Here is a 19,947-nt window from a genome sequence, read left to right as displayed (position 1 = left end):
ATTTTTAGAAGTGGTGGCGCAGCAGAAAAGATAGGACCACTGTTTGTGTATTCGCTAGAACTGCAGCACTGTTTCATTAATAAATCTACAGTCCGGTTTGTCTACAGCTCAGTCTTCACCACTCAGTGACCGTAGCGTTAAACGTAGGCGAATTCTGATGTTTCCCTGACTGGACCAGCTAAAGCAGGCCTGAGTGACATGAACGCTGCCGGGCATATTCAGGCTGAGAGGAGATGATGGGGATGGTTTTATTATTATTTAAGTGATGAACTTCACTGTTATCAGCTCACCATGAGCGCAGATGTTATCTGCCGGGGGGCATCGTTACTCTACTTGGGTTAAGTTCCAAACAGAGAAGTTGCAGAGCGCCCTCTGATGGACAAACTATGCAGCGACAACACTCATAACATGGTTGAGGGGTCTGTCTTCCGCCTCTCCGTTTCTTTTTTAGTTGTCTGTATTCGGATGTTATTAATGCAGACACTTACCTGCGGTTTGCACTGAAGTGTGAACGAAGCTTCGCAGTGCGTGTGTAAATACAACAGCCACTTTTGCAAAATCTGCGTAGGAAAGAAAATTAGTGTCGGTGTTCAACTTTCTGTAATGACCTTTTTTCGTATAAGTGCCCCCTTTGTAGATAGTAAGTGCCCCTCGTCCACTCGCTCCACTACCCTCCCCCCAAACCCCCACTGCTCATTAAGTTCACTTAACGAATGAGGTCCAGTATACCTCTGTTCTGTGACATCACACACAACTGGTTAACTGGGTGGTTGTAAATTGTGATTGGTTTGCCAGGAATCGCCTTTTAGAGCTGGTCAAAGCAGATTTAATAACCTGTCAGAATGAACAATTACTCAGTACCACAGTGTGAAATGTTTAGCGCCCCCCTGTGGTGGGCGCTGTGAACTGTGTTATGAAGCTGTAGACTCCTCAGTGAGAGACTGCAGAGAGGACAGAGTGATTTAGGGCTGTTATTGTGTGTTATTATAGTAGTATAATGGAATAACCTCTGCAGGTCTGGACTGGCCCTCATACCTGTGTGTGTTATAAACTCCACACTGATGGATGAATGGAGGGGATTCAGTTACTGAGTGGCTGTGAGGCAGGGCGGGGCGGGGCAGGGGGGCTGGTACTGTTAAAAAAGTTAAGAAACCTGTTATAATTTGATTGGATTTCATAAATATATGAGCTGGGGTGGCAGTATGACAGTGTATATAGTTATTGTTATTGTGATAAGATATGTCACAGTACAGCCTGCTGTTCTGATCATATGGTATGTATTGACCAACTGCATTTTTCATTATAAAGAGAGCAAAATTAGTCCTGTTTAACAGGATTTAGTGACACATACTGAATAAAAATGACTGTGTTCAGTTTTTGATATTATTCTTTTAATTTGTGTCTTTTTTCTCTGTTCTAGCTGATCATATGTCTGAAAAAACATATTGCTATATATCGTTTATCATGATATTATATTTCTGCCATATCGCCCAGCTCTACATATGAGTGTAGGTCTGTTCTGACAGCACTAGCACTGTTTATCAGCACACGGTACTGGATCCAGTACTGATGTTACTCTGTAATCATTACAGGCCATTGTGTAGCAGAGCGCTGTGTGTGTGTTTGTGTGTATGTGTGTGTGTTTGTGTGTATGTGTGTGTGTTCGTGTGTATGTGTGTGTGTTCGTGTGTATGTGTTTGGAGGGTGGGGGGGCGTTATGGGGTGTTTACACCAAACAGTGTGTAAATACTCTCACGGGTGGAGAAGAACAGCGTCACTGACCCGTAAGCTGATCACAGCCATAACCGCTCATTAACATAAAGACTCCACTCTCTGCAGCTAACTCAGTCTGACATCTCTGGAAAGCCTCCTTCTCTCACTGTTTCTGTTAGTATTGTTCATGATTTTTCTTTATTAATAATATTTCTATTTCCACCAGTAATCATTGTTGATATATTTCTCTCTCCATGTTTCTTATTTCTCTCTCTCTATGACTGTTTCATGGAGTTTTATCTGTTGTCTTTCAATTCTCTGTGAAGCACTTTAAGCAGCTTAATATGTGTGAAAGGTGCTAAACAAATAAAGATTGTTGTTGTTATTATTATTATCATTATTATCATTATTATTATTAATATTTGTATTATTGTGAGGTTTAAGTGTGGCTTTAGCTCACTGATAAAGACAGCATTGAGCTACTGTTATAGCTAGACTTGAAACACTATACACACACAGTAATACACACGTGAGTGTGTGTGTGTGTGTGTGTGTGTGTGGGAGTGTGTGTGTGTGTGTGTGGGGGGGGGAGTGTGTGTGTGTGGGGGAGTGTGTGTGTGTGTGTGTGTGGGGGGGGGTGTGTGTGTGTGTGTGTGGGAGTGTGTGTGTGTGTGTGGGGGGGGGGAGTGTGTGTGTGTGTGTGTGTGGGAGTGTGTGTGTGTGTGTGTGTAAATGAGCTGCTCTTCCAGACAGCAGCTCTGCTTTCTGGGAAATGTTTTGTCTGTCAGATGTGCCCCAGTTGCACAAATAAACATCCATCTGTAGAAGCGCCTCTGAACACAGAACCAAAAGACGACGGATAAACGAGTGAATCAGTGAATCAGTGAATCAGTGAACAAGCAGCCGATAGAAGATCAGAATAAAGGATAGAGAGATGAATGACTGAACCAGCCAGCAAGTACACAAACTCAGCAGTTAAAGCCTGTGTGCTTCCTGATGGTTCTGAAACATGTATAGCAGTTACGAATAGTGTCACAGAGAAAACTGTGGTAGGTGTTGAATGATTATGAGCAGTTTACATTACTGAATAATTCATAGTAGATACTGAATGATTCTTAGTATATACTGAATAATTCATAGTAGATACTGAATGATTCTTAGTATATACTGAATAATTCATAGTAGATACTGAATGATTCTTAGTATATACTGAATAATTCATATTATATACTGAATAATTCATAGTAGATACTGAATGATTCTTAATATATACTGAATAATTCATAGTAGATACTGAATGATTCTTAATATATACTGAATAATGCATAGTAGACGCTGAATAATTCATAGTAGATACTGAATGATTCTTAATATATACTGAATAATTCATAGTAGATACTGAATGATTCTTAATATATACTGAATAATTCATAGTAGATACTGAATGATTCTTAATATATACTGAATAATGCATAGTAGATACTGAATAATTCATAGTAGATACTGAATGATTCTTAATATATACTGAATAATTCATAGTAGATACTGAATGATTCTTAATATATACTGAATAATTCATAGTAGACACTGAATAATCCACAGTAGACACTGAATAGTTCATAGTAGACACTGAATAATCCACAGTAGAAACAGAGTAATCCATATTAGATAAATGAATTAAAAGTCTTAATGTTAGTAGCTGAATATTAATCCTGAAATGTAAAGGGTGAATTACAGGCTAATGAGAAATGCACAGCTAATCATACAGGTTGCACTGAGTGGGTGAAATAATGCTTTAATGAACGAGTTCATATTTTCATTTCATTGAGCTGTTACACTCCTTAAATTCTCTGTTGCTCTTGTGTGTGTTTCTGATTGGTCCTCCTCAGGGCTGATTGACGGGTACTCAGGTGAGAGGCGGGCACTTGAGGAGCAGGTGCGTGAGAGGGCAGAGCTTCAACTGCAGTTGGAGCAGGAGCTTCAGGTGACCAGCAGCCGTCTGCATGAGCTGGAGCACGAGAGACAAAATCTCCACCACCAGAGGGAGCTGCTGCACCGGCAACAGGAGGCCATGAGGGGCGGAGCCGGAGGGAGAGAACTACGTACGTTACACACTCCGTTACACACACCATTACACACAGTTAAACACTCAAACATACAGTATGGTAGCTGCACAGTTACCCAGTCACACGTACGGTACGTTACCCTACCGTTACACACCGTTACACACGCCGTTACCCAATCACACGTACGGTACGTTACCCTACTGTTACACACCGTTACACACGCCCTTACCCAATCACACGTACGGTACGTTACCCTACCGTTACACACCGTTACACACGCCGTTACCCAATCACACGTACGGTACGTTACCCTACTGTTACACACCGTTACACACGCCCTTACCCAGTCACACGTACGGTACGTTACACACCGTTACACACGCTCTTACCCAGTCACACGTACGGTACGTTACCCTACTGTTCCACACCGTTACACACGCTCTTACCCAATCACACGTACGGTACGTTACCCTACTGTTACACACCGTTACACACGCTCTTACCCAATCACACGTACGGTACGTTACACACCGTTACACACCGTTACACACCGTTACACACGCTCTTACCCAGTCACACGTACGGTACGTTACCCTACCGTTACACACCGTTACACGCGCTCTTACCCAATCACACGTACGGTACGTTACCCTACTGTTACACACCGTTACACGCGCCCTTACCCAGTCACACGTACGGTACGTTACCCTACTGTTACACACCGTTACACGCGCTCTTACCCAGTCACACGTACGGTACGTTACCCTACTGTTACACACCGTTACACGCGCCCTTACCCAGTCACACGTACGGTACGTTACCCTACTGTTACACACCGTTACACGCGCCCTTACCCAGTCACACGTACGGTACGTTACCCTACTGTTACACACCGTTACACGCGCTCTTACCCAATCACACGTACGGTACGTTACCCTACCGTTACACACCGTTACACGCGCTCTTACCCAATCACACGTACGGTACGTTACCCTACCGTTACACACCGTTACACGCGCTCTTACCCAATCACACGTACGGTACGTTACCCTACCGTTACACACCGTTACACGCGCTCTTACCCAGTCACACGTACGGTACGTTACCCTACTGTTACACACCGTTACACGTGCTCTTACCCAGTCACACGTACGGTACGTTACCCTACCGTTCCACACCGTTACACGCGCTCTTACCCAGTCACACGTACGGTACGTTACCCTACCGTTCCACACCGTTACACGCGCTCTTACCCAGTCACACGTACGGTACGTTACCCTACTGTTACACACCGTTACACGCGCTCTTACCCAGTCACACGTACGGTACGTTACCCTACCGTTCCACACCGTTACACGCGCTCTTACCCAGTCACACGTACGGTACGTTACCCTACCGTTCCACACCGTTACACGCGCTCTTACCCAGTCACACGTACGGTACGTTACCCTACTGTTCCACACCGTTACACGCGCTCTTACCCAGTCACACGTACGGTACGTTACCCTACTGTTCCACACCGTTACACGCGCCCTTACCCAATCACACGTACGGTACGTTACCCTACCGTTACACACCGTTACACGCGCTCTTACCCAGTCACACGTACGGTACGTTACCCTACCGTTCCACACCGTTACACGCGCTCTTACCCAGTCACACGTACGGTACGTTACCCTACTGTTACACACCGCTACACGCGCTCTTACCCAGTCACACGTACGGTACGTTACCCTACTGTTACACACCGTTACACGCGCTCTTACCCAATCACACGTACGGTACGTTACCCTACTGTTACACACCGTTACACGCGCCCTTACCCAATCACACGTACGGTACGTTACCCTACTGTTACACACCGTTACACGCGCCCTTACCCAATCACACGTACGGTACGTTACCCTACCGTTACACACCGTTACACGCGCTCTTACCCAGTCACACGTACGGTACGTTACCCTACCGTTACACACCGTTACACGCGCTCTTACCCAATCACACGTACGGTACGTTACCCTACCGTTACACACCGTTACACGCGCTCTTACCCAATCACACGTACGGTACGTTACCCTGCCGTTACACACCGTTACACGCGCTCTTACCCAATCACACGTACGGTACGTTACCCTACTGTTACACACCGTTACACGCGCTCTTACCCAATCACACGTACGGTACGTTACCCTGCCGTTACACACCGTTACACGCGCTCTTACCCAATCACACGTACGGTACGTTACCCTACTGTTACATACCGTTACACGCGCTCTTACCCAATCACACGTACGGTACGTTACCCTACCGTTACACACCGTTACACGCGCTCTTACCCAATCACACGTACGGTACGTTACCCTACCGTTACACACCGTTACACGCGCTCTTACCCAATCACACGTACGGTACGTTACCCTACCGTTACACACCGTTACACGCGCTCTTACCCAATCACACGTACGGTACGTTACCCTACCGTTACACACCGTTACACGCGCTCTTACCCAATCACACGTACGGTACGTTACCCTACCGTTACACACCGTTACACGCGCTCTTACCCAGTCACACGTACGGTACGTTACCCTACCGTTACACACCGTTACACGCGCTCTTACCCAGTCACACGTACGGTACGTTACCCTACTGTTACACACCGTTACACGCGCTCTTACCCAGTCACACGTACGGTACGTTACCCTACTGTTACACACCGTTACACGCGCTCTTACCCAATCACACGTACGGTACGTTACCCTACTGTTACACACCGTTACACGCGCTCTTACCCAGTCACACGTACGGTACGTTACCCTACTGTTACACACCGTTACACGCGCTCTTACCCAGTCACACGTACGGTACGTTACCCTACCGTTACACACCGTTACACGCGCTCTTACCCAGTCACACGTACGGTACGTTACCCTACCGTTCCACACCGTTACACGCGCTCTTACCCAGTCACACGTACGGTACGTTACCCTACCGTTCCACACCGTTACACGCGCTCTTACCCAGTCACACGTACGGTACGTTACCCTACTGTTCCACACCGTTACACGCGCTCTTACCCAGTCACACGTACGGTACGTTACCCTACTGTTACACACCGCTACACGCGCTCTTACCCAATCACACGTACGGTACGTTACCCTACCGTTACACACCGTTACACACGCTCTTACCCAGTCACACGTACGGTACGTTACCCTACTGTTACACACCGTTACACACGCTCTTACCCAATCACACGTACGGTACGTTACCCTACTGTTCCACACCGTTACACACGCTCTTACCCAATCACACGTACGGTACGTTACCCTACTGTTACACTGTTACTTTTTGCCATACATACCCTGCTGTAGTGTAATGTAGTGTAACACGCTCACACTGTTACTATATTTACTCCACTGTTGCTTCGATTGCACCCCCGACTGACTGTTGTTTTACATTAATGAGTCAGAAAGTGGTCAGACTTTGGAAAGACTTTAGGGTCAGAGTCGGGTAAGTTTACAGTTCTGCACTACAGATACAACAAAAGTGCCAAACAGCCTTCAACCATTTTCGCATTTGTCTTTGCAGAGTCACCATCACCAAACCAAACCTTCACCCCAGAGGACATTTGCATGATTCATCTCTCTCTTACCTCATCACCTGTTCTCTCTCTCTCTCTCTCTCTCTCTCCCTCATTCTCTCTCTCATTCTTTCTCATTCTTTATCTCTCTCTCTCATTCTTTATCTCTCTCTGCAGTATTATTGTTATCCTGTTGAATGCCTCTTTTCCCCTGTTTGACCCTCTCTCTCTCTCTAGGCCTAGTTGAGGCTGCAGGTGACGCAGCACCTGAGGCAGGTGTGTGTCTGTCCACCACAAGCATGGCTGTTAATGTCACTGCCTGTTATAGCCGAGTCGCACCCACACTGGCCAATGATAATCAAAGCACAGTGATGGCTTATAGCTTGCTTGCTTTCGGCTCTTAGTGATGAACTAACAGCTAAACGCTTCACTTTTTATTTAACCCCATTCGGTTTGACTTCAGATCACGTTCTGTGTGTCTGCTGCACAAGTTTTTTCATGTCTGTTTTCATTTTGAAGTTAGTGGTAACATGCTAGCATGACTTGCTTATTAATTTGATTTATGTTAGTGGATTATGTTTCCTAATAGGCAACCATCTTCAGACTGACTCAGCTCAGTTAGAATGATTTTCTCAGCGTTACTTCTGAGTCTGAAATGAGTCTTCAGTCGGAGATGGCTGCAGAATTAGGACTATGTTCATCTCCCTTGCCTGAAAACGCGTAATTGGGCATTGGGAATGGCTTTCTGTTCTGATTCTCTTTTTTGTTTCCTGGTTTGATTTGGTTTTTGTTTTTCTGGAAAACATCACTTACGTCTTTGCACTTTTCTTACGTTTTTCCATTTTTCAGTCATCATAGCACCCTCACTGCCACACCCCCCCCATAGGAACTGCACTTCTTCTGGGTTAATTCAGACACTGTTACTAATGATATCATGTGATGGGCTGAACAGGACATTGAAGCCTTTCGGGAGTGGGACGTGTCCTGTCTTTGGTTGGGGAAGTGGGAAGCTGAAATGGAGGACGTTTATGGACGACACCTGCACTGTCTGAGCCACTCTAAAACCCTGAAAGTTGTTTTTAACAGCATTTTGGTTAGCTTGAGAAGAAGGATTTCTCAGTTAGCTGGATAACTTGAGCCAAAAGTGAAGATGGTCGAACAGGAATCAAAACTCTTCCTATTGGGCAAAATAGCGATGCTTGCTTATGTCAAAACATGGGCAAAAGTATGGACAAATTCAGGCTTTAAATGAATGCTACTACTTTTCTTATCTACATACCTTTTTAGATAACAGCACATCATACAGCACCAAAAATCACATAATCAAGTCTATTAGAGGTTCCATACAAACTTGACATGGTTTGAGACAAAGTGTGTGATGATTTAAAAATGCAGTTAGCATCTTGCTAATTAGTGGACGGCCTTGTAGCGTCAGTGCAGAAACTCAAGAAGCAAACTTCAGATACCAGATGTATCTTGGTTGACTAAATTCAGGTAAACGGTAGCGATCCCCCTAACTGATGCCTCGCTGCTTTCTGAAGTGCAGTGTTTGCCCTGTAGCGCCTCCGTTTCAGTCTGTGACTAACGTGGCTGGCTGCATGAGCAGTGTTTCCTCCAGGCTAATTTGTGTATGTGTTTGTCGGCGGGCGTAGACCTCCTGGAGGAGACAGAGAAGCTGATGCAGGAGAAGGTAGAGGTGCAGCGGCAGGCGGAGAAGGAACATGCAGAGCTCCTGCAACAGGTGAAGCAGATGGAGGCTGAGCTTGAGGAGCAAGTGGGACATTTCGCAGAGCTGGAGGAAACACACCGGGCTGAGAGTGCTGACCTCACACAGCAGATCCACGCTCTGGAAAAACAACTGGAGAATAACCGCAGATTCCTAGATGTAAGTTGTGTTCAGTCAGATTAGATCAGGCTGAGGCATGAGTTAGTCTCAGCCTCTGAATCTCTGCCCACAGAGGTACATGAACCGTCACTTGTATGTTGTGCATCATCTTTGTTTTTGCTATTTTTGGACATCTAATTAAGCAGGAAAAATATAGAAATGTACCAACAGGGGCAAAGTGTAAATCAAAATAAAATATAATTCATTATATAACTGTCTAACAGACTATATCAAGCCGACTTCCCTCTACATGACCAAAATACAAAAAATAGCATTGCTATAGCCATAACTGTTTTTGGAATGAATATAGAATGACCAAAAGATTGATCATTGAGAATTTAAACAAGAGTGCAAAACAGTTCACAGTGTATATATTGTGCAGATGTGTTTGGCTTTGAGGACATCCAGCACTTTACAATGTTCTACATGCAGTGTTTTTTCCCCATGTTTGAAACACGTGGCTTGCAAAGAACATGGAAGCACATTACTTGGCATTTCAATTTCAGCTTCAGTAATTTGAGTGGTCTCAGTGCTGACACTAAGACTTCAGTGCTTCAGCTCTGTTTTGACCATATCAGAGCATCAAATTGCCCATTCAGCATAACTTCTGAGCCTTCTGACATGACCCTTGACCCTTCAGGAGCAAGCAGTGGACAGAGAGCACGAGAGAGATGTGTTTCAGCAGGAGATCCAGAAACTGGAACAGCAGCTGAAGAATCCCCCGAAACCCCTGCCCAGCAGTGACCAGCACCACAGAGAGGTATAACTTGGAGTATTAGTTTTACCCTAACTCTTCTACTTTACAGTAATTAACACATGCACTCTACCAGAACTGCCCTTACATAATGTGGAGAATTACAATGCTAAATTACACACACCAATTCTGCCCATACATTTCCTGCAAACACATACAAATACACCACTAATTTATGGTAATGCTTCACCAGTTCTCTTCATACCTAATATACAGACTGCCCCAAAGCATTACCTCAGTAACTCTCTCCAGACTGCCCTTGAGAGGTACCTCCGTAACACATTCTAAACTGTCTCTGAGAGGTACCTCAGTAACTTTGTTTCAATTGCCCCATGTAGGTACCTCATTAACTCATTTCAAAATGCCTCTAAGTCATCCCAGACTGTCCTAGACCCTAATCATTTACCTCAAACTGCCCTAGGGGTTTACCTTTATCATCCCAAACTACCCAAGAAGGATATTCCACTATCTTATCTCAAACTGGCCCCAAAGGTCATCAGACTCACCCCAAATTGCCCCAGAGGAGTATCTCAATAACTCATCCCAAACTGTCCCAGAAGGGTATCCCAAGATCTCACCTCAAACTGTCACAGTTTAGTATATCACCCCAAACTTCCAGACGATTACCGAACTAATTCATCCCCAACTGCCCCAGAGGGTTACCCCACTATCTCAAATTACAAAGATAAAATCCAAAGGACTCATTCCAAACTGTCCCAGAAGGGTACCCCACTATCTAATTTCAATCTGTCCCAGTGGGTTGCTCTACTAACTCAGCCAGACTGCCCCAGAGATGTACTTATAAAGCCACCCCAAACTCTAGCAGGGAGGCACCCTACAAACTCAGCCAGGCTCTCCTCCTGAGAGATACCTATTAACTCACCCCAGACTATCCCAGAGGGGTTCCCCACTAACTCATTTCAAACTGTCCCAAAGAGGTACCAGTCTAACTCAACCACAGCCTGTCCCAGAGAGGTACCCCACCAAGTCACACCAAACTCTCCTAGAGGGGTTCCCCACTAACTCATTCCAAACCATCCCAGGGACAGGCCCCACTAACTTACTTCAAACTGCCCCAGGGGGTTACCTGACTATCTCATCCCAAACGACCCAAGAAGGCTACTTCCCTATCTTATATCAAACTGGCCCCAAAGGATATCTGACTCACGCCAAATTGTCCCAGAGGAGTATCCCAATAACTCATTCCAAACTGTCCCAGAAGGGTACCCCAAGATCTCACCTCAAACTGTCACATTACTAAATCACCCCAAACCTCCAGACGGTTACCAAACTAATTAATCTCAAACTGTCCCAGAGGGTTACCCCACTATCTCATATTGCAAAGATAAATACCAAAAGACTCTTTCCAAACTGTCCCAGAAGGGTGCCCCCATTACCTAATTCCAACCTTTCACAGAGGGGTACCCTACAAACTCAGCCAGACTGTCCCTGAGAGGTACCTATTAACTTACCCCAGACTGTCCCAATGGGGTCCCCACTAACTCATTCCATACTATCACAAAGAGGTACTGTTCTAACTCACCACAGGCTATCCTAAAGAGATACCCCACCAAGTCACCCCAAGCTCTCCTAGAGGGGTAAACCACTAACTGATTTAAAACTGTCCCAAAGAGGTACCATTCTAACTCACTACAGGCTGTCCCAAAGACGGTACCCCACAAGTCACCCCAAACTCTTCTAGAGCGGTACTCCACTAACTAATTCTAAATTGTCCTAGAGACATACCCCACTAATTCATTTCAAACTGTCCCAGAGATGTACCTTTCTGACTCACCCCAAGCTGTCCCAGAGAGGTAGCTTATTAACTGACTTTAATCTATTCCCCAGAGATTCCCCAAACTGTCTTTACTTTCCTACTTTAATACTTTAATGCAGATTTTCTTAGCCAGATACACACCCTAAGCAAGGAATACTATTTTCAACCCAGAGAGAACCAGGAGCTAGGGCTCTTTTGTTACTGAACAAAAGAATGGAATGAGGAAGATCTACTTGCTTTGTTACAGTCCTTGTCTTCTCTAGGGGGTAAAATATACTTTAGCTCAGACTCGCCCAACCAGAATGACAGATGATATCCAGTAAGATCGGTCTTTATTCAGTGGTTAACCTGACTGATGTGGGATAAGATTTATTTAGACCAGTATCACAAAACACTTTAATTTGTAAGCGCCTGTGGTACACACACAGAAAAACTCAGTATAACTGTGTGGTATGATTATTAGTGTAATCCTTAACAGTTGTGTGTTTGTGTTATAAGCATCACTTTTGCACTTGGTAGAACTTGAAATATTTGTTTTAACCTGCCAGGTCCTTTGGTTTTGAGTTTTGGTTGGAATTATACCCAAATAATTAATGGGCTTCGGGTCGGGTCAACATTTCACATTCGGGCACTTTTAATGGATTTGGACTGAATTTACTGCTTCTTTAGACAAGTTTGTGGGATTACAGTAGTGTTCACACAGAATTTTGTTGGGCTAAAATTCAGTTCAGGCAAAATTTAGTCGGCTACAGTTGGGTTCAGAGCAAATTTTGATGGCTACAGGTTCAGACAGAAGTTTGTGGGCTACAGTCGGATTCAGACAGAATTTTGTGGGCTTGGGTCAAGACTGAATTTTGTGGGCTACAGTCAGGTTCAGACAGAATTCTCTGGGCCACAGTCGGGTTCAGACAGAGTTCTGTGGGCCACAGTTGGGTTCAGACAGAATTTTTTGGGCCACAGTTGGGTTCAGACAGAATTTGTGGGAGTTCCGATAGAATTTTGTCTGGAGTTGAATTCGGGCAAAAGTTTTGTCAGCCAAAGTCGGGTTCAGACTGAATTCTGTGGGCTACAGTCGGTTCAGACAATTTTGTCAGTTACAGTCGGTTCAGACAATTTTGTCGGCTACAGTCGGGTTCAGGCAGATTATTGTGAGGCTACAGTCGGTTCAGACAGATTTTTGTGGGCTTAAGTCTGGTTCAGACAGAATTCTGTGAGCTACGGTCGGGTTCTGGCCAGAATTTTGTGGGGTATGGTCGGGTTCAGACAGAATTCTGTGGGCTACAGTCGGGTTCAGACAGAATTTTGTGGGGTTTGGTCGGGTTCAGACAGAATTTTGTGGGGCTAGAGTTGAGTTCAGACTGAATTTTGTCAGCTACAGTCAGGTTAGGAATCTAAAATTCATACCTGGGCAAAAACGTTCTTGGACTATGTTCCGTGGTAATATGTGTTTGATAATTTATCTCATTTCCATGTGATTTCTCTCTCCCCCTCTCTCTCTCCTTTGTCTCTCATTTCTCTCTCCCACACCCCCTCTTTCTCACAGGTGGAGGAGTTGAGCAGTGCTCTGAGGGAGAAAGCTGATTGGTGCAGTGAACTCCTCCTGCGCTCGGAGCAGCTGCAGCGGGAGGTGGAGGAGAGGGATGAGGAGATAGAGAAGCTGGAGTCTCGCGTCAGAGCGCTGGAGCAGGCGCTGACCGCTAACGCCGACACGCTCAGCACAGTGAGTGTGTGTGTGCATGCGTTTGAGTGTCTGTGGCCAACGTTTAGCAGCTCACGCGCCGCTGCTCTGTCTGCTCAACATTTAGCATCCACTGTTCTTTCTGTGTCTGCCTTAGCTTTAGCTTCTTGTGCTGTGGGTTATTGTTGCTATGCTACTGCTGCAGTGTGAGATCTGGCTGTTTCTATTAGCTCTATATTGCTAAAGCTATTTGCTGCCAAGGTTATTCTGCTGGGATGGTGGATGTGCATCTGTGAAGGTGGCGGGGAGAGTATGTGTGTGAATCATGGGGAGACATAAATAGAGGAGCGTGAAAGATACAGATGGAGGGGTGGGGGGGGGGTGGCTGTGGTGCTTCTTTAACGTCAGCTGTTCCCATGGTGCCACTACACTAACAGGGACTTCCAGCTGTAGCTTAAGTGTGTGGGAGTGCATATGGAATGTACAGTACTGTGCAGAAGTCAGAGACCACCCTGCGTTTACTTATTTGGCTGCAGTCAGTTCAGACAGAATTCTGTGGGCTACAGTCGGTTCAGACAGAATTTTGTGGGCTACAGTCGGTTCAGACAGAATTTTGTGGGCTGCAGTCGGTTCAGACAGAATTTTGTGGGCTGCAGTCGGTTCAAACAGAATTTTGTGGGCTACAGTCGGTTCAGACGGAATTTTGTGGGCTGCAGTCGGTTCAAACAGAATTTTGAGGGCTACAGTCGGTTCAGACTGAATTTTGTGGGCTACAGTCGGTTCAGACAGAATTTTGTGGGCTACAGTCGGTTCAGACAGAATTTTGTGGGCTACAGTCGGTTCAGACAGAATTCTGTGGGCTGCAGTCGGTTCAAACAGAATTTTGTGGGCTACAGTCGGTTCAGACGGAATTTTGTGGGCTACAGTCGGTTCAGACGGAATTTTGTGGGCTACAGTCGGTTCAGACTGAATTTTGTGGGCTACAGTCGGTTCAGACAGAATTTTGTGGGCTACAGTCGGTTCAGACTGAATTTTGTGGGCTACAGTCGGTTCAGACAGAATTTTGTGGGCTACAGTCGGTTCAGACAGAATTTTGTGGGCTACAGTCGGGTTCAGACAGAATTTTGTGGGCTGCAGTCGGTTCAGACAGAATTTTGTGGGCTACAGTCGGTTCAGACAGAATTTTGTGGGCTACAGTCGGTTCAGACAGAATTTTGTGGGGCTACATTCGGGTCCAGACAGAATTTTGTGGGCTACAGTCGAGTTCAGACATAATTTTGTGGGCTACAGTCGGTTCAGACAGAATTTTGTGGGCTACAGTCGGTTCAGACCGAATTTTGTGGGCTACAGTCGGTTCAAACAGAATTTTGTGGGCTACAGTCGGGTTCAGACAGAATTTTGTGGGCTACAGTCGGTTCAGACAGAATTTTGTGGGCTACAGTCGGTTCAGACAGAATTTTGTGGGCTACAGTCGGGTCAGACAGAATTTTGTGGGCTACAGTCGGGTCAGACAGAATTTTGTGGGCTACAGTCGGGTCCAGACAGAATTTTGAGGGCTACAGTCGGTTCAGACGGAATTTTGAGGGCTACAGTCGGTTCAGACGGAATTTTGTGGGCTACAGTCGGTTCAGACGGAATTTTGTGGGCTACAGTCGGTCCAGACAGAATTTTGAGGGCTACAGTCGGTTCAGACGGAATTTTGTGGGCTACAGTCGGTTCAGACAGAATTTTGTGGGCTACAGTCGAGTTCAGACGGAATTTTGTGGGCTACAGTCGGTTCAGACATAATTTTGTGGGCTACAGTCGGTTCAGACATAATTTTGTGGGCTACAGTCGAGTTTAAACAGAATTTTGTGGGCTACAGTCGGGTTCAGACAGAATTCTGTGGGCTACAGCCCAGATTAGACAGAATCTTGTGGGGCTCATCTCAGGTTGGTAGGGAATTTTATCAGACTACAGTGTTGTTGGGTTTCAGAATTTTGGCTAAGTGTATTTTGCGTATGTCGGTGTGCAGGTGGAAAAAACTGTACAGTGTTTTTTTGGGGTTTTTTTTTCCCTGATGCCAAAAGTAAATAACTTGTGCTTAATGACTGTTGTGACTGGAAATGTTCACACACTCCTGTATGTGTTTGTGTATCTTATGTGTATATTTTACAGCGTGTGAACATATTGATTGTATTGATCGTGTCAGTACGTAAACGTTCTGTTGTCTCTCTGTGTAGGCGGAGGAGAGTAAGCAGTATGCCTCTATGGCAGCTGGTGATGATGCCACACTGGAGGCTCTCCTCCAGACTGAAAGAGAGGCGCTGGACAGGAAGGAAAAGGAGGTACCTCGACTCATATCTCACTCTTTTTGGGTACAACAGATTCGGCTACCACTGCTCCATGAGCTCCTGCAGTCAGAATTAGAATTCCTCTTGATGCTGTCAGAATAAATTCTGGATGAATAGAAATATATGCTACACACAATGTGACACCTCAGCATTCAGGACTCTGACTGTAACAGAGCTGATTAGTGTTTAGGGGGCTTAAACTGTAACAGTGTTTAAAGCTGTGTGTGTGTCTGCATGCGCAGATTGTTAATCTGGAGGAGCAGCTGGAGCAGTTCAGAGAGGAGCTCCAGAATAAGAGTGAGGAGGTCCAGCAGCTGCACATGCAGCTGGAGATCCAGCGCAAGGAGATCAGCACACAGCAGCAGGAGCTCCTGGCCCAGACTAACCTGCACGCGGTGAGAGATCATTCACGTACAGTATCAGTGTGGGTGTGAGTCCTGTTTTCCATATTGGAGTCAGATACCTGCTGAGCTCCAGCCTGAGGAGGAATGTAAACAGTTATTAAAATGAAAGATGCAAATTCTCTTCACACATTAAACAGTGAACGCCTGCTGTTAGTGTTTCAGACTCAGGAGACGCACAGTACTGTCCGACAAGACAGACCACTCCGCTGTCTTTCCTGTCAAAACAGCCATTCAGTACAAACGGTTTAATTTTCAGCGTCAGCAAAGAAGCAGAAAACAGATTCAACAGAAAATTACCCAGAAGCCTCAGCAGCTAAATCTACTCTCAGCTGTGTTCAGTGTTCAGTGAGTCACTCTTCTCCTTTATTCCAGCTTCCGTTCTTTTCAGGAGACTCACTTTCAGCTCCTCAAAGAATCTGCAGAGTCACCTCCAAAGTTCAGTCGTAGAAGCTGGTTCAGCATTTTCTGCTTTTTTGCGATCCAGGTTATACCTCTGCCTGAGCAGTACCTTAGCAACCACCTGGGATACCATAGCAACTGCCTAGCAGCCACCTGAGATTCAGCAGTAATGGCCTAGCAACACCTGAGATAACATACAGAAAACATGGAATAGTATAGCAACACCTTAGCTACCACGTGGGATGCCATAGAAACAGCCTAGCAACACATTAGCAACCACCTGGGATGCCATAGCAACAGCCTAGCAACACCTTAGCAACCACCTGGGATTCCCAAACACATTCAGTGGTGTTGAGGTCTGGACTCTGGGGTGGTCAGTCCATCGTTCAGCTTCTTTGTTTGATGTGTCCGTCTCCTTTTCTCAGTGAGGTTCTTCTTGACAGCTACACATCCTTTCAGACCCACAGCGCTGAGTCGTCTTCTCACAGTGGAAGGATGGACAGAAACACCTGTGGTCTACCAGCCCTTCCAGGTGGTTGTTAGGAGACCCGTTTTCTCTGTAGCGTTTAATCAGTTTTTAACTTAAATCTGATGTTATATTCAGTGCTCGAGGCTTCTGTTGAATGGTTTTTCTGCTGTTTTTGTCTGAGTAACTTGTCCTAAATGGCTGTTTTGACTGGAAATTGAATAAGTAATTTTTTGTGCAGCACTACATCAACTTATTAAAGCGTCTGTACTGGTGATGCACCGAAATGAAAATTCCTGGCCGAAAACTGAAAGGTTTTATTTATTCTTTTGATATGTAATATGTAATATGTGAAATGTAATATAAAAAATACACTTTTATTATGGATAAAAATCTGCTTTTAATAGCGCAAAACTGAACCGACAGCAGTTAAGAACAGTTTACCTAAAATAAACATACTAAAATGATTACAGAATGAGAGGTGAAATTCAGCGTCCTCGACATCAGAGAACAGGTGATCATCCCAGACTTCCGTCCTGTAAAAACAGTGGAGTAGTTACACGTGGCTGATATTTTCAGTTTATCTGGTGTTCAGACAGTTTGAATGTTGAACCACATTTTTAATCAATTTCTGATTTCATCACCATTAAAATGATACATTAAAGCAGCACTATGTAGGATTTGGGGATTTGGAGACCTCTGTGGTGGAAATGTGTAACTGCACACAACGTGTGGAAGAACAATTTGTGACGTTGGTTGTGCTTCGGATTCCCACACACAGATGAATCTGAGTGCACTGAAAGAGAATTAAAGACGTACGACGCCTCTGATTATTTCAGCCTTTACAGGGCGACTCACAGCAGCTCACACTCACCATATTTTAGACTTATATAACATACGTAGTGCTGCTTTGAAGGGGAACTTCATCAATTTTTCAAAATTTCTACAGAATTAAATAATAAACATCAACAGGTCATTCAGAGCGGTTCAGAGTGGTTCAGAGTGGTTTGGTGTGAAACGCTCTGTTCTAGATAAACTTACCGAGTCAGAACTGTTCACAGTGGTGGTGATAGGAACCAGACGTCCACCTCTAAAAGCTCCTCACAGAAAGTTCCTACATGAAGTGGTTATGAATTCACTGCCTGATGACTGAGACACTGTTTTATGATAGTTTAGAGAACTTAAACTCCATTCATGGTGGAGGGATACATGCAGGGCGCTGTGAGGCAAAATAGTCCCCAAAGAAAACTTATTATTTCAGATTTTCCACTATTTTCCATCATCAACATTCCATATAAACCCAGAAGACTCGTGTAGGTTCACTGGTGGTTCTGGATAGTAAATAAAATGTCTATATTTGTGTTGTAGTCATGGCGACCCCTGGTTCCTATCACCACCACTGTAAAGACATCTGACCCATTTCGCACCAAACCAGTCTGAATGTTGCGGTGGTGGTAAATTTCGGTGCGTCCCTGGTCTCTACAGCGCTTTGGGTCGTTCGGCCCGGCCAGGTCAGAGTCCTGTGGGGTGATTTTGTGGCGTAGGGGGTGGAGCTGTGTAAACCTGGCTCTGTTCTGAGCTGAGGTCCAGTAGAGGTGGACCCGGTTTGTGCTGGAGCAGGTCAGCGGTCCTGCAGGCTGGTTCTAAAGCAGATGTGCTGGTGTTTAACTCTTGAAGGTGTTGGAGCAGAAGGACAGGGAGATAGCGCTGCTCAATGAGCACATCACTAAACTCCAGCTCACTGAAACGAGTCCTGACAACAAGGTAACGCTCACACATGCGCCGCAGGACCGCCGGGCGTATGTGTGTGTACCCCTCACTGTGTGTGTGTGTGTGTGTGTTTGTGTGGAATCCGCCTGTTTTTAACCTCCGTCTGTTTCAGGTTTTCATCAGACCCCTTTCTGTTTAACACCTCCAGAGCGGCTTCACTGCTTCACCACTAACTTCATTATTTTTGCTACACTGTGTCATGAATTGGTTCAGTTCACAGAGCGACTGTCTCGTTTTTCATAGATGATGAAGACGGTTTGTGATGTGTGTAGCAAAAATCGGTGGAATGCCGAGTGTTTAGTGAGTGCAGATGACCGAGGCTCCACTGCGTGAACTTCACAGTGGAGTTTCTGTTTCGTTCGTCCAGAATCTGTTTGCACTCATTAGATATTCTATGTTCCGTCTGTTGATTTGAGTTTGTGGACCTCGACCTAATGGAAGTTGTGCTCTGACGAACTGATTCATATTTGTCGTTTGTGACCTGGAGAGTGTTTATTCTTCCATACGTTCCTGTGGTGTTTTTGTTTTTTGCTCTGAAGTTTTTTCAGTCCGTTTTATGCATGTTTTGTCATTGATGTGTAATTTTTCTGGTTACATTTAAGAACTAGAGGCGCTGAACCGAGTCTAATCACCGACCATAACGCTGATTGGGTCTCTGTTTTACTGGTTTTTGGTGGGGAAAACGACAAAAGCTCCAGGGAACCTGAATCTGTTCTATTCCTAAGTGAAAATATCTGGACGACAAGACTGCTTGCCGTTTGTCCGTCTGTCCACCTGTCCATTTATTCATTTGTTCCTTTGTTCACCCAAAGTTAACACATCCTCCACAGAGAAGACGCCTAAATATGACATTGTTCTGCATGTTTCATTGTACAGTTTAACGTGCTGGAAAAATTAAGTACATCACCGCTGTCGGAACAAAACCGTTTTTCACATTTTGACATGATGTGAAAACGCCTGTTGTTCTTTACATTGTGTGTAAATTCCATGATGAATGGACCAAAAGAAACGGCCCAAAATGACCTGGTAAAAACTCTGGTTCCATTGACTCACATTAAAAGTAAAGTATGTTTTTTGCTTCTCCTGTAAAGTTACCGTTTTGGAGATTTTGAGGTTTTG

The 19,947-nt window shown here is 45.1% G+C and overlaps 1 protein-coding gene across 7 annotated transcripts in view; it reads left to right on the top strand.

Moving 5' to 3' along the window:
* The window catches only part of akap9 (A kinase (PRKA) anchor protein 9), a 150,334-nt gene that overhangs the window by 102,987 nt on the left and 27,400 nt on the right, over nt 1-19,947 (top strand). For 5 of the 7 annotated variants that reach the window (XM_036577852.1, XM_036577851.1, XM_036577850.1 and 2 more), the window contains 8 exons: nt 3,603-3,815; nt 7,600-7,638; nt 9,015-9,247; nt 9,888-10,007; nt 13,322-13,498; nt 15,679-15,783; nt 16,032-16,184; nt 18,736-18,822. In XM_036577852.1, coding sequence (XP_036433745.1) covers nt 3,603-3,815; nt 7,600-7,638; nt 9,015-9,247; nt 9,888-10,007; nt 13,322-13,498; nt 15,679-15,783; nt 16,032-16,184; nt 18,736-18,822 — 1,127 coding nt within the window. The remainder of the gene's footprint in view (nt 1-3,602; nt 3,816-7,599; nt 7,639-9,014; nt 9,248-9,887; nt 10,008-13,321; nt 13,499-15,678; nt 15,784-16,031; nt 16,185-18,735; nt 18,823-19,947) is intronic. The other 2 variants (XM_036577853.1, XM_036577854.1) reach the window with 2 other exon arrangements.

Source organism: Colossoma macropomum, unplaced genomic scaffold (assembly GCF_904425465.1).
Source record: "Colossoma macropomum unplaced genomic scaffold, Colossoma_macropomum, whole genome shotgun sequence".
Taxonomy (NCBI): Eukaryota; Metazoa; Chordata; class Actinopteri; order Characiformes; family Serrasalmidae; genus Colossoma; species Colossoma macropomum.
The sequence above is the reverse complement of the archived record's forward strand: the minus strand, read 5'-3'. Positions and strand labels throughout refer to the sequence as shown.